This window comes from Anneissia japonica, unplaced genomic scaffold (assembly GCF_011630105.1).
Source record: "Anneissia japonica isolate Jap-2015-1 unplaced genomic scaffold, ASM1163010v1 scaffold287743_len2803612_cov181, whole genome shotgun sequence".
NCBI classification, from domain to species: domain Eukaryota; kingdom Metazoa; phylum Echinodermata; class Crinoidea; order Comatulida; family Comatulidae; genus Anneissia; species Anneissia japonica.
Window position 1 is genome coordinate 2,440,834 of NW_022733259.1, and position 14,752 is coordinate 2,455,585.

The window sequence follows — 14,752 nt, forward strand, 5'->3', positions numbered from 1 at the left end:
GATTCATCTTGACAAAAGATAATAATTTATGCAGAATAAAATTAATCTGATTTGATAAAACACATACAGTAAACATGACAACAAAAAAAGAGATGATATCTATATCTATATCATCCAAATTTGACTCTGTGCTCTATATGTGGAGGTTGAGTTATTTTAATATTTAAATATAAGTCTCCCTCTAATTAAAGACCCCTCCAATTATAGACCACTTTTCATCCCAAATTAACAATTTGTCCTTTATCTTTATTATTTTAATTTGAGACCAAAGGTGCTAAAGACCATGGAAACCCCCTTTTTTTTCTAATTGGAGGGAGACCTGTACTAAACCTAGAAAATTTTAAAATATTTTTTTTTAATCCAGAACAAGAAAAGTGCCAGAGCAAATAAAATTAGCCCAACAGCATTGGAATTTAATAATAGTTTACAATCATACAGGAATCGTACAGGAAATTAAGAATCTGACAGAAAAACACATAGTCATGTAGTGTTACACTCCCTCTGGATATTCAACTGGGTTTCTATGACCTTAAGATCAATACGTTTGTAAGACATAGTAAAATAAAATTAGACATTTCTTAACAATTTTATTACTTATCCATAGAAATTAAAGAACATTTTCAACATTTTTTTAATGTTGTGAATAAAATGCAATTTGTTATGAAAATGTTAAAGTTGAACGATCAATGTAATTTATGGATGCAATTGAGAAGACCTTCTTGGGCATTAGATGGTGACCCACATTATGGACAAGCTAATTTTATGATTAAAATTTTCAGACTTAACATCAATAAATAATATTAGTATCCCATTTACAGTAATGCGCGTTATGATTGCTTTAGGTGGTTAATGATACAAGTTACATTTATGTTAAACCAACATTTTCTTTTATTACCATGCTTTATGCAAAAGTTAAAAGGTTAGATTTAAAAAAAATTATCTTTTTATCTGCAATTTGTATGAAACTATAATTTTTTTTTAAATTTAGCATGTAATCAAACATTGCAATTTAAAGAATTTATTGATTACAAAAAGATTAATACTAACAGTTTTTGTGAACACAATTCAAATAATGATAAAAAAAAAACACCAATAAAACAGCATAGAAATTCGGGAAAGCCCGCACCACTACAGGGGTCTTAAGTTGGAAGAAGCCAATTCAGGTAAAAATTAAGCCCAGGGACGGATCCAGAGATGTCCAAAAGGTGGTGCCGAAAGGGGGGGGGGGGCGAAATTTGGGCCGATCGAGACAACACTGAAATAGGAGGTCCGGGGGCATGCCCCCGCGAAATTTCTGTGTATTAGACAACCGAAAATAACATTTGAGGCGTTCTGGGCTATCGTTTTTTCTTTTCCTTTCCTTTTTTTTTTTTTACCTCTCAAAAGGGAGGTAGGACCGGGGCCGGGGGGGGGGCCCAGGCCGCCCCCCCCCCCACCTAAATTTGCCCCTGAAGCCTGCTTTAATACATTCAATTTTATCAGCACTGACTGACATTCATGAGACAAAAATTTGAAATTTAGAAAAAACATGCAAATAATATAATTCTTGCTTGCTTGTGGGTGTCTGTCTCGATTTCCGGGAGATCCCCACGACTTTGGATTCCTGCCATTTACTCTAGTCTTATGAAGTTCTCCATTTAGGAATGCTGTAAGAAAGTTGGTTAGAAAAAGATCATTCAAGCATGTCAATGAAAACATTTCTTTTAAGTTGAACTTACCTTTTGCATTTTTGACATTGCCCCAAGGGCTTTCACCTCATGGTTCATATGTTTCCCTTCTTGAAGACAGAGGTAACAAACAGGCAACTTACAAAGCATACAATACATCGATAAATTTTCTTCTACATGTTCTGTGCAAGTCGAAGGTCCTTGACTCTGGGGGCGCACTTTCCCCTGGGTTTTGCTTGCCTGTATCAGATTGTGTTTAGCTAGGGGCCCGCGGGATGGGTGGCAAGTTTTCTGGCAACCTTCACAATACCAAACTTCACATTGTTCACAATAAACCTTTGCTTCAACTGGTGAACTCTCACACATCTGGCACTTCTGAGCTTCCAAAGACCCTGGATGACGGGTTTGAACATATTTATCTGTAATTGTCTCTAAGATTTTATTCCTAGGAAAACTGTTGACACCTCTGTCATCAAGATATATTGTTCTGTGACACTGAGGGCAGATAATTCTGAGGGAGTCATTCTGCAGATGACCCCCACCACCTGAACTAGAACTGGAACTTGACCCGGCAGATGAAGCCCCGAAACTGATACCACTGTCTGCTTCACTGAGAGCACTCAGACGATCTGCCTCTGGATAGTCGAATTCATTCAAGGTAGTTTGTTCGCAATAAACACTAGCGCTCGCGTGGCCACTTACTTGGATACTTTGTGCACAGGGCAAGCAAATATTATGTGAACAAGGTAAAAGGATTGGGGATTTATAATACCCACTGCAAGCCGGACATCGTAATTCTACATCCATCTTCTTTCCCTCTTACTTACTTCTCTTCGACAACCAACAACGCAACCTCAGTAAATTGATGCCTTGATCGAACTGCTGACAAATTTTACTTCATTCACACAAAACAGCTTTATTAGAATCGTTCAAATTACTAGAGGGGTGTAGTTACCATATTTTAAGATGCAATCTTATTCATCGCTCCTCTGTAAAATTTATTAATAAAAAATTCTTACCATTTTAAAAATTAAAATGTGATAGTCTAATTCGAATAATATTTATATGTTTTCCTTCAACAAAAAATGTAACACATAAAATACCTAACCCTTTGTTACTTATGGAATTACATTTTTTTAAGCGCCATCGCCGCTCACTGAAGAGGGCGCAAGTGCGACTTACTAAACTTATAAACAATTCTGTATTTTGGTTTCTCATGGTATTGTATAATAAATGGGCCTACAAATTATTAGATAAAAAAAACATAATTTACAAAAATAAGATATAAGATACAACACTTTTGCAAATGTAATTTTATAAATATGAAATGTACGGTTTGACTGATATAGTCGTAAAACTGGGAGAATCATGACAGTGTTACTCTGCCAGGTGCAGCACATAAGATTTACAACAGATAAATCACTATCATAATCATTAATCGATGGAGCGGAAATAAATATTGCACTTAGTTTCAGCATGGAGGAAATATATTAATATATTTCCTCCATGGTTCCAGGTGTTTATGAGTCAGTATTGGTAATCAACGATCAAATATATTTAGAAGATGGAAATTCCGAATTTATAGGCTATTTATATTTCTTTAAATCTTTTATTTTATTTTTATATCGTTGTAATTCTGTATTATTGTGTATATTTCACGAGGAAAGAATTTCAATACTTGGTGTTATGATATTGACAATAAGGGAATCTTGTCGGAAAATTCATCTTCTTTTTTTCGTTGTTAGATCCTCCATGTAGATCCTTCATCGATATTGATAAGTTAATCATTTAGAATGGTTATAAAAAAGATGTCTTTGTTTTAATTATTTAATTTGAACTTGTTCTATATTTAGCGGTAGAACATGACCTGTGCTAAAGCGGTACTCCAATATTTCAGACTGGCTGATAATTGTCTTATGGTATATATCCACTTCTGGGGTTTAGGTTCAGAGGCCAGACCCGAGGATAGTGCCTTACGTAATGATATATTGCAGTTTAAAATGAAGATAATAAATTATAATTATCATACTAAGAAAAAATTTAATAATGGAAGATATCTACAGTACTACTTTTTAAATTTTTTTTTTATAAGTGTGGTCTTTTTAAAATGATAGGAGGGTTTGCTGAAGGGACTCCACACCAGCCACTCAACGTACTCCCCCACCCCTACCTAGAAACATGCTTGAGGCTCAGACTTGAAGAACCACCCTCAAAAATATTGTTGAAATATTGATGAAATAAATAATAATATATAACTTATGATCCTTAACTAGGCTTTTATTAAAATATCATTAATATTTAGGCTCTATGATTGGTTCTGGTTCTGGAGGGTAATGTTATCCCCTAGCCCGCTGAATAAAACTGTATAACTTAACTCCCTATTTTCAGGAACAATACAAACATTTCTTCTCCCTAAACAATTCAAACATTTACCCCTTCCCCTTAAAAAACTTACATCACCATAACATCAATAGTAATGAAGAAAATATAAACGAAAGTACAATGAAAGTGAAAAACGCCGAGATAAACCGTATAGCAAGAGCATGGCATTCAATATCTCACTGCATGGTTCCAAACGAGCCTTAAGGCTCGTTTGGTATAGACCTATCTTTTGCAAAACTTGTCAAGATATATGCATTCTAACAAAATGAACAGCCCAAAAAATAATGTATCATCGTTTGCATCAATAACATTATTATATAATTCAATATTGTCCTAATGTCATCGGGTTTTCTTCGAATAATATCATCAGACTAGCTTCTTATTAAAATATCATTTAAAACGATATAAAAATGTATGAATTACATTTTTAAATTCAAAATTGATCTGCAGCATAGCAAGTTGTAGACATTTGGGCAAACAATGTGTGCTCATTTCAATTACCCTGCTGAATTATTTCACATTGTAGCTCATTGATAGGAGGAGACCATCCCATACAGTGAGGCACAAAGTGTGTTATGTGCTTTCTGAGTACGTAACGTGTTACTTTTGAATTTGTATACGTTCCAATTTTGTTATATCAAGATTGCGTAAAGTAGGCCGCACATAACAGCCGTAATTTATGGAAGGAAGAAGAGCAATTGATCAAAAAATATCCCCAATTCGAACATATTATGTTGAAATTGTCAATTTTATAATTGATTTTTATATATATTATTTTTATATGCAACATAATTTTGAGGATCAAGCCATATTGATTATCATAATTAAATTATTGATTATCAAAATTAAACATATTAGTGTATTTAATAATTTGTATGCTATTACGATATGAGCAAGTTTATTTCAAAATTATTTTTTATGATTTTTGGACATTAGCAAGGGACAATACATCTTTAACTTGAGAAATGGAAAACGCCACCTAGGACATGTAGTAGATTAAATGTCCTATGACCTGCTATGACCTAAGAAAAAGCAAAACAAGTTGAGAAGAAGGATTCGCGTTGGAGGTGATTCTTATTTGAACTAATTTTATAATGTGATATGCAAATAAGGAGGATTTTACCACGTATACTAAAGGATACACATCTGTAAGTTTGAGATACATTAGATTTATAGTCTAGTCATACTTGATTTAGCATTTTCCAGATCTCAGCCACAAATTGAATTCAATAAACTCCAACAAACGTACACAGACAGCTGAGCTCCACGTCAACTGCCCCAGACGTGGTTCATTACAAATACAAACTAGCATTTTGCGTAGCATAAGACTAAAGATAATTAGGAATTTTATTTACCCATTTTGCGGTTAGCCTAAGCAAATTCTGTTTGACTGCTTAATTTAGATTGTAGTGTCAGGAATCCTGTTGTTATAATAGTTGATTATATTCATTGCAAATTATTAATTATACAGTTTAAGCCCTAGCTTATAGGCCTAGGCCTAGACCAATTCCTTTTTATGTTTTGATGTTATTTTGTATGTATGGATTTGATTAGGCCCTAGTGCAGTATTACATTCAATCAGCATTAAGGATTATTTTCAGACTTGTGTAACAAAGCCACTCCCTTAAATAATAATAAATAAATATTTGCATATTTGATTACCTAAAATAAACAATAATAATATTAATATATGGCTCTGGGTTGTTGATTGGTGGAGTTGGCTTGGTAGCCGATCGTTTCGGTCGCGCCTCATTTCGGTCGAAGTTTATTTCGAACAAATATATGGAGCCCCTAAGGAGTTGCGAAAACGCAAAATTTAATATGCCTAGGCCCTATATATTATATTATTAATCAGTTTATCATAGGCCTAAGTATTTTTTTATTTCCGTTTTGCTATAAGTTTGATTTTTATAAATAATATCATATCAAAAAACAATACTGTACCGTACTAAGAGAAATACCATATGTTTAGTATTTATTTTATTTGCTGTATTTGTTATGTAGTAGGAAGCGTAGGATCGATAACAAAACAAAAATAAAAACCGTCCGATAAAAGAGTAACATTGTACTATTAATGCAACAAATTAGAAAATAACCTATAAATACCATAATACAGTAATATTACTAATTGAAATTTAGTTTAGTAATAATAGTACTCATTTTATTTGCTTTTAAGTAGCCTATGTTGTTACTTAGTAGAAAGACAACAAAGCGCGACCAAAGTGATCTGTATTCGTTATCTTGACCCTACTACAATTAAACTTCTGTCTCGCTATCATAATGCTACGGATGTTAAAAGAATAAAAACTTTTTTCAGGTGGTTTCTTGAAGTCATGCTGTAATAAGTTACATCCAACATGGCTTGGTTGTTAGGTAAAGCTGAACATTTATTGAATAATTTAGATCAAAGTGCCTCCCAAGCACTAAATACTTCAGAGGTTAAAGGCTTCACTCCAGTGAAACATCAGACTGTTGAAGATCATGTCAGTCCATCACCACGAACATTTCCAACCTCAGCAAGTTCTGTCACTTTGTCTGCCACCCAGTTAGCCAACACTGCCAACATCCGCAGAACACCCAGCGAGAGCACTATAGGAAGTTTTAATTCACAAAAATATAAGAATTCTCCGTCGAAATCTAAAAAGGAAGATGATGAGAAACTCTTTGAATTCCTGAACAGTCCTGGAACTGGAACAGAAAAAAAAAAAGTTGATAAAAAACCACCGAATGGTAAACACTCAAGACAGTCTAGTACTTCGTCAAATGTGTCGTCCAAAAGCGGGAAAACCGAGGGAAGCTCCAGCACCGGAATTGTTATAACAGCTTCAGAGCAAGCAGGTGAGAGAAAGCATTGTACCCATTGAAAAAAAGACTGTAAACTAATAAATGTTTTCTCTAAAAGTATTTGTGTGATATGATAAATTTAGTATATTTGTATAACTAACCTCCCCCCCCCCTTTTTTTAATAATTTTCATTCCCCACTTATCTTCAAGCTGTTGCTGATTTTATGAGTTATATTATTATTAGCCTGCATCAAATTGTAAAACTTGCTACCCATACCTTGAATTAATTTCGGTTTACAGAAAATTTTTAGTATGTGGTTATTGTAGAAGGCTTCCTTTGAATTGTAGATTCATTTTCATACTGATGATGTTAAAGGCGCTTTTTTTTATTCTTTCTTGCCTCAGGCAATAATGATGACATACCAGATATCCAAGAGCCAACACCAGTTGGTACACCTCATTCTGAAGCTGATGCTAGCATCGATATTCCAGATGCAATTTTAGGCAGTCGCTACCAGTCAGGACAACTGGATGAGGCATCGCAGCGTGTCTCCACACTGGAGTATGAGAATAAACTACTGAAAAATGAAGTGAGCTCTTTGAATCAAGAAATGTCATCTGCTTTGCAGAGAGCAAAGAAATCTGAAGGAGGTAAAGCCCTGTCCAAACTATAAAATTTTATTTGGAAATAACATTTGTCATGCCTAAATATGGTCATGATGACATCACATCATGACCATATATAGGCACATCATGACTATATATGGGCATACAACAGTTTTTTGTCAAATAAAATATGATAGTCTGGACAGGGCGTAAAATTCGTTTTCAGGGCTCCCGAGTCTTCCATGACTCGCAAGTTTCTCATGGAAATTGCAACAGCCTCCTACGTTCTCACGAGCAATCAACAATTTTCCGAAAACTAACACATCTTCCACAAATATCGTTGCCTCAATAAGAGACTTGGTTTATAAAGCATTGCTCCATCCTGTAAGTGGCAAGTGAACTTGCTGTTGGATGTGAGGGAAATTTAAAAAAAAATGTGGTGATTTACTGTTTAATGTAATCCTATAAATATATAATATTATCTTTTACTTCAGAACTTGTGAAAATCAAGGATGAACTACGAAAGAAGCGGTCCCAAATGGGTGAGTCAGATGCCCTTATTCGTCAGCTACAGCAGCGTGAAGACGACTTGTCAGAGGAACTCAATGCAAAAAACTCGCAACTTGGCGTTTTACGTGTTCGCTTTCAGGAGGCTGATAGTGAACTTATTGAAAAGAAGAAAGAATTGAACTTACTCCTGAGTGAAAATGAAAGGTTGGTATATCATGGAATTCATAAAGTTTGTTGTGGCAACCAGTTATGGTAAACACTAATAATCACTGTATGGCATTTGAACCCGCTAAGAACGTCTCCCACTAATTGAAGACCCGCATCCAATTAAAGACCACTTTTCTGTGGTCCCAAATTAACAAGTCTTTCATGTTTATTATTCTAATTAGAGACCAAAGTTGTTAAAGACTATGGAAATTCCAGTCCCAAAAGTGGTCTTTAATTAGAGGGAGACCTTTACCTACTTTTAAAATGCCTTGCCTAAGGATACGAGGGAACAAAGGTTCTGACCTCATGCTTGGAAACCTGAATCAACTGAAAATGTCATCTACTTAAAAATGTGATTATTTGTTTTTCTTCAGGATATTGAAAGACCATTCTAGCTCGAGTGGTGTGCATGGAAAGGCCTTAGACTCTGCCAATGTCAAGCTGAGAGAGTCTGAAGCAGCACTGAAGCGAGAACAGGAGTCATATCAGATGGCTCAAGTAAGTTCATAGTATAGTTTGCCCTCCAATTTGAGACTAATTTTTTTAGACCACTCTCTAATTTAACACCACCAAAGTACCAACTAGCAATCTTAATATTTTAACACAAAGCTAACACTCTAATTATAAATAGAACCCTGATACCACTTCAAATTATTTTTTGGTCTTGGACGTTGAACTGTTCAACTTTAAACATCATAATCTCTTCAATATCATCAACCTGTGGTTGTTGTTGCCATCATTGTCGAAGCATGAAAAAAAACTCAGTTTAGTTCAAAGAATATATGTTTATAGGATTACTAAGTTAGTTTATGATTCTAGATGTCATCTTTTATCACTAAGTACTATTAATGACAGTAGGAGAGAAATACAGTAGCATCTAATGCATGAGCAACCAACAACCTAGAAAGAGAGAAGAAAAGTCCCAAAAATTTCAGCCTCTCTGCCTACAACATACTCAAAGCTCCTAGATGATACTTTTTTTATTTAACTCATTTTTTTCAGGCTGAGTTCATGCAGCGTCAGAGCAAGATAGAGGAAGAGAACACATCATTATCAGAGTCATATGCTGCAGCTCAGAAGAAATACAACAATGAAAAGGGTGAGTGGAGCGAAGTGGTAGCTTGGTGGCTAAGATTCTTGCTTTCCTGTGTTCAAATCCAGGGTTAAAAGGCAGAATGCCTTATTCATGCTTAAAACATACGCAAACATGTGTGTTTGTGGGACAAAACACATGTGTTTTTGAGACGTGTGCTTATTCCCAGCGCTATTTTAGTTGGTGTCAGTTATTAAGTTTGATTGACACCCTGGAAAGATCTTATTAGCATCCATGTGAAGGGACATCCGTGTAGGATTAGCATATGCCTTATGTAATTTCCATGTAAGAAAATAGACTTTTGCAGAGGCCTGTAATTATACATTTTTTATTTTGTAGCTCGTGTAAATGAGTTGACAACACAGTTGAGGACATTGAAGAGCAACTTGGAAAGTGCAAAGCAGGAGTTAACAGACTACAAACAAAAGGCTACTAGGATATTGCAGGTGTGTGGATATATATGCTAAATAAAAACTTTAAATTTTCAAATTTAACTTGAATCCTACTTTATATACCACTTGTCCACTTCAATCAATAATGGATTTGTATAGTGCCAATATCCACCGCAGAATGTTCAATGGCACTATGACAGTGGCATTACTCGAAGTGCACATTATCTACAACTTGTCTTCTTCCACGAACACTTGCCCATTTTTATATACAGCATGTACATTTCAAATACCACTTGTCCCTTGCAATGTCAATTTAGCCACTTTATATACAATTTGTGCATTTCAAATACAACTTTCACCCTCAATGATATCTTACCCTCTTTATATACACTACCCATTTGTATACCCATACAACTTGCCTACTACTTGCAACTTGCCTACTTCAAATACAACTTGCCTACTACTTGTTACTTGCCCACTTCAAATACTACTTGCCCTCTTCATAACGCAACTTGGGAATTTCTTACTGACTTCATATACAATGTGCTTACTTTTAATACAGCTTATTTCTTAAAGAACAACTTGCAACACTTTATATAAAACTTGCCCACTTAAAAAGAAACTCACCACCCTAAATATAACTTTCCTTAATTCCGTAAAATATTTGAAAATGTTTTTTCCATTATGCTTTGCCCAACATTTTAACTTATGACATTTTATTTTCTTCCAGTCAAAGGACAAATTGATCAACAGTTTGAAGGAAGGAGCTGTAGCTATAGAGGGCCATTCAAGCAGTACTGTGGAATTGGAGGAGATGACGAATGAGAGGGACATGCTGCGGGAAGAGCTGCACCAAGTCAACACTAAACTTGATACATTGAGAGTTGAAATTCAGGTAGATCTAATGGATGCTCCTTGCTATTATTTTCATTTTCTAAAATGATAGTGTCCTCTAACTAATGAAAGAATATTAGTTGATCCATGGAACACCATCATCACCACCATCAACAATGTTATCATCACCATCATTACCATCATCATCATTTATGATTATTATCATTAGTATTATTCCATCATCATTATCATCGTACATCATACATCATCATCATCATCGTCATCACCGTCTTCTATCATTTCCATAATCCATCATTACCATTATCATAATCATCATCTGCATCATAATCCTCATCCTCATCATCATCATTCATTTGAGGAGCGGCTGGAACCAGCGCTGATGTTAAGTTTGTAGCTAGCAGTGCCCCTGCCTTACCACTCAGCCACTCGACTCGCTCAGTTGTCCCTATCAGTAGTGTTGGTAATAACTACTAACAACATTGACCCAGAACTACACTGGGAGCTAATCATGAGGCATACTTCTTCATTTTTGTGTACAGGATCTAGAGATGATGCAACAGTCTGATGCTGAGACGGCACAGGACCAAATCCAAGAATTACAAGATCAGTTGGAAAAAGAACGACAGAATGTGAGAGAGTGTGAGGCGGACTTGGAGAAGAGTAAGGAAGAACTTAAATTCATCCAGGATGATTCACATAAACAAAAGCTAAATCTACAAGCAAAGCTGCAGGAAAAAGATGAAGAAGTAATAACTTTAAAAAACCAGGTAAAATATAGTTCAATTCATGGTTGAGTTTAATCAACCTGATGTTCTACATGTACATGAATAACTTTCTTTCTTTCCTCTACAATTTCCCATGCAGCAATTTTCCTTGAGAGTTTAATGCAGTTTTTTGGGGGTGTTTGGCGCTACCTACTCTCACTTGATCATGGCTTGTCCCTGATGGCAAAAAAAACTTTGTAATCTACAATGATCCTTTCTTAAAGCACAGCTAGAAATCATCAAATACCACACTACAGGTTGACTACTGAGTAAAACTCATTATAGGTCGCTCTAGGCTTCTACGTAGACCTTTCGAAACAGCAGGCTTCTAAGCTGTTTATTGCTCAAACTCAGCACACAACATCCTTATACACTGTTTTAACATGAAGACACACATTCCAGACACAAATTAGCATATAGTGCATTTAATTAAATCAGATAGTCATTATCATGCATCATATGAATTTAACTATCAAATACTTTTGTAAATAGTCACTTTTGACAAATAATTTGACAATAATGTAACAATAATAATATCTGTGGGAGTGACATGAATACTCAGTACGTTCCCAAATACTTGCGAACAAAATTTTCAAGTGATTCGGGTGGAATAATAATCGCTGTCGTATCAAAATAGAAATAATACATTTTTTGGAAACACAACCTAGAGTACAGTATATAAGTTATTAAATTCCCCATAAAATTACATCTTAACTTTTTAACTTATTTTTTCATCGACAGTTGGTTGCAAAGCGTATGAGCGGTACAACGCAAGCAGAGTTGGAGAATCGTTTACACACACTGACTGAAAGCCTGATTCAGAAGCAGACTATGCTGGAGGCATTAGGGACAGAGAAGAACTCGTTAGTACTTCAGCTTGAAAGAGTTGAGGTATTGTAATGGAGTTTATTATACCAAAGAGTATGAATAGAACAAGAGAGCGTACTCCCGTTCTTAAATACGTCACGTCTGCGTAGGGCGGCCACTGACGGTTGTATGCACTTTTTATTACCCAGTGCAGCGCGATAGAAGTACGCCCGCTATGAACTCAGGAAGTAGAAAAAAAAAGTACTGTATCTTGTGGAGAACAGACAAACAGACCCTGCGCGGTGGAGTACTGGGTAATAAAAAGTGCATACAAGCGTTAGTTGGCATTCTACACTAGCTGCGTATGGCGTATCGTTTTTTACACTCTCAATAAGCGTAGTTGGCTCTCTTGTTCTGTTTATACTCTTTGATTATACACTATCTTAACTTTAAAAATGATGAATAATAATAACTATTATTAGTATCTATTGTGAATTTGTTAGTAATATTATGTTGACCCTTTAGGTGCATTTGTTAATTTTTAGCCAATGATAATATAATATAATAATAGTATAATATAAAAATTAATAAATTCAATAAATATATCTATCTTCAAATATGATTTTAATATGTATATAGACATTTATTTTTGTTTTTTTTAAATTTGGTAATTATTTTATAGAAAAATAATAAAGAAGTGCAAGGTATTCACCCTGTTACGAACTGTAATCACCGTCATCACACCGTGACATTTAACAACGCTGAAGATGAAGAAGGTAGGTTACAGGTTAAATGAGGTCATTGACATAAACATGTTGTCACCACTACTATAACAATCATCTTCAACATAATTACAGAATATATAAGGCAGTGGCCTAAACCATTTCCTGTTTCTAATTAGGCATTATTGTATGTATGGATGGATTGGATTAGGACAGTAACATCCAATCAGAATTAAGAATTGATTTAAGACCAGTGTAACAATAACCACTGCCAAAATAAAGTATTAACACGTCAAAGTGTACAGAAAGGTAATTCTTTCTCCCTTTGACAGATAACTATTTACATCATCAACATCATCATAATCGTTGTTACACAATACATATCGTTGTTCATCTTTACCACAATTATTAATTATCATGTACTGTATCACTATGAACATATTAACACTGTTTTTTTGTTTCTGTTAAAGGTGCAAGACAACGCACTCTGCCATCATTTATGCGAGAGGAGCCTAACGATCCTGTTGTGACTAAAAACGTCAAGAGGGCAGCAAACACTATCGATAAATTTAGCATTAGACTAGGTGTATTCCTCAAACGATATCCAATTGCAAGGGTCTTTGTCATTTGCTATATGGTAAGTTAATTACAGTTATGATTTTAGTAAGTTATATTTTCATAACTTTTGTGTATGTTTCTAGTTAACTAACATATACTGTTACTGCTGCCATTGCTGTTAATATTACAATATCTTTATTGTATCATTGTTGTTATTGGGTTATTTTTTATCTTTATATATATTATCATACATCCTTCTGCAGACTGGGTTTCCTGCTTTTGCAACACCCGGGCAATGATGGTAACTGAATAAATATATAAATAAATAAATTATTATTATAGATATTAAATATTATTGTTGGTTATCAGTATTTTGTTTGGTACTATTATTAACATTATTTAATATTATTATTATTGTTGGTTATTTGTCATTATTAATATTTTTGTTTTACTCGATCTTGGTATACAATTCTTAGCGACTGATTAATTATTCATTTTTAATAATACTGAATAATATTATATATATTATAACTGATATTATATTTACCTGCTTCTTTTCCAGATTATGTTACATTTGTGGGTGATGATCGTACTATTGACATACTCACCAGAAATCCACAATGATTTTCATCCATTTGATAACAAGGACCCAAACCTCCATAATAAATTAAAGTGATGAGGTCAGAGCAGGTCATGTCAATTTTTAATGGAAACACATACGATACATATAACCAGCCTAAGGCCTCTAAACTGTTCTGGAAATTATTTTTTATTCTAGGTTGATGGGAGGAAAAGCTATGAAAGTGTTGAAAAGGAGAGATACGGTTTGTGCTTTAAATAAGGACAGACTGAACTTATCCCCAAGCCCCAGGTTGGGATCAACCTCCTCCGTCCCGAAACCCATTCTTTTTGGCAAGAGGAATTTGCCTTTAACTAGGTATTACATTAAATCTAGCTTTGGATAAATATTTTAAAGTATTGTAAACATAGAATTTTCATTATTTTCTTCTTATAGCACAAATGTCCACATGCTAATTGTGTGCGAGCCTATCTGAAGCTGTCCGTTAAAGTGGGCAAGACATGCCATAATGGTCATGGCACATATTCGTAAAAATACATTTTGTGAAATCAAAGTCCAGTTGATGAAAACATAGTTTTATAATTTTTCTAACAGAATTGTACTGGGTCATGTGACTACAAAAAACTGCTACTTCTGTATATGTGGCAAAGACTAACCAAACCAGTCACTCGTCGCAAATCGTGTTTCAGAGAATATAGCCAAATCATGCTGGAATGTCAAATTTTTGAAAATCTATTTTATTGCACTAAACTAACCTTTATATACCTACACATCATTCTATGCTGTTATTTTCCCAATGTGCAATGTTAAAACAACATTTTTAAG

General features: G+C 34.5%; 2 protein-coding genes across 3 annotated transcripts; one reads left to right on the forward strand and one right to left on the reverse strand.

Moving 5' to 3' along the window:
- Positions 1–1,703: 1,703 nt before the first annotated feature.
- LOC117116016 (E3 ubiquitin-protein ligase TRIM9-like) lies at positions 1,704–2,540 on the reverse strand. Its single transcript, XM_033259946.1, has one exon. It carries the CDS (start codon positions 2,472–2,474, stop codon positions 1,704–1,706), a length of 771 nt encoding a protein of 256 aa, XP_033115837.1. The 5' UTR covers positions 2,475–2,540.
- Positions 2,541–4,995: 2,455 nt separating this feature from the next.
- On the forward strand, positions 4,996–14,348 carry LOC117116118 (golgin subfamily A member 5-like). 2 transcript variants are annotated; one of them, XM_033260083.1, is made up of 13 exons: positions 4,996–5,116; positions 6,367–6,887; positions 7,239–7,484; positions 7,934–8,153; positions 8,531–8,654; positions 9,159–9,255; positions 9,589–9,695; positions 10,372–10,536; positions 11,036–11,263; positions 12,002–12,151; positions 12,750–12,843; positions 13,260–13,426; positions 13,910–14,348. In XM_033260083.1, exons 2-13 carry the CDS (start codon positions 6,407–6,409, stop codon positions 14,021–14,023), a joined length of 2,193 nt encoding a protein of 730 aa, XP_033115974.1. In that variant the 5' UTR covers positions 4,996–5,116; positions 6,367–6,406; the 3' UTR covers positions 14,024–14,348. The 2 variants fall into 2 exon arrangements, with proteins under 2 accessions (XP_033115974.1, XP_033115973.1); XM_033260082.1 differs by having other exon boundaries at positions 5,061–5,197.
- The last annotated feature ends 404 nt before the right edge of the window (positions 14,349–14,752 follow it).

Coding starts and splice junctions, on each gene's coding strand:
- LOC117116016 (XM_033259946.1), bottom strand. CDS start 2,474: ATGGATGTAGAATTACGATGTCCGGCTTGCAGTGGGTATTATAAATCC.
- LOC117116118 (XM_033260083.1), top strand. CDS start 6,407: ATGGCTTGGTTGTTAGGTAAAGCTGAACATTTATTGAATAATTTAGAT. Junction 7,485..7,933: donor AGCAAAGAAATCTGAAGGAG/GTAAAGCCCTGT, acceptor CTTTTACTTCAG/AACTTGTGAAAATCAAGGAT. Junction 12,844..13,259: donor CAACGCTGAAGATGAAGAAG/GTAGGTTACAGG, acceptor TTTCTGTTAAAG/GTGCAAGACAACGCACTCTG.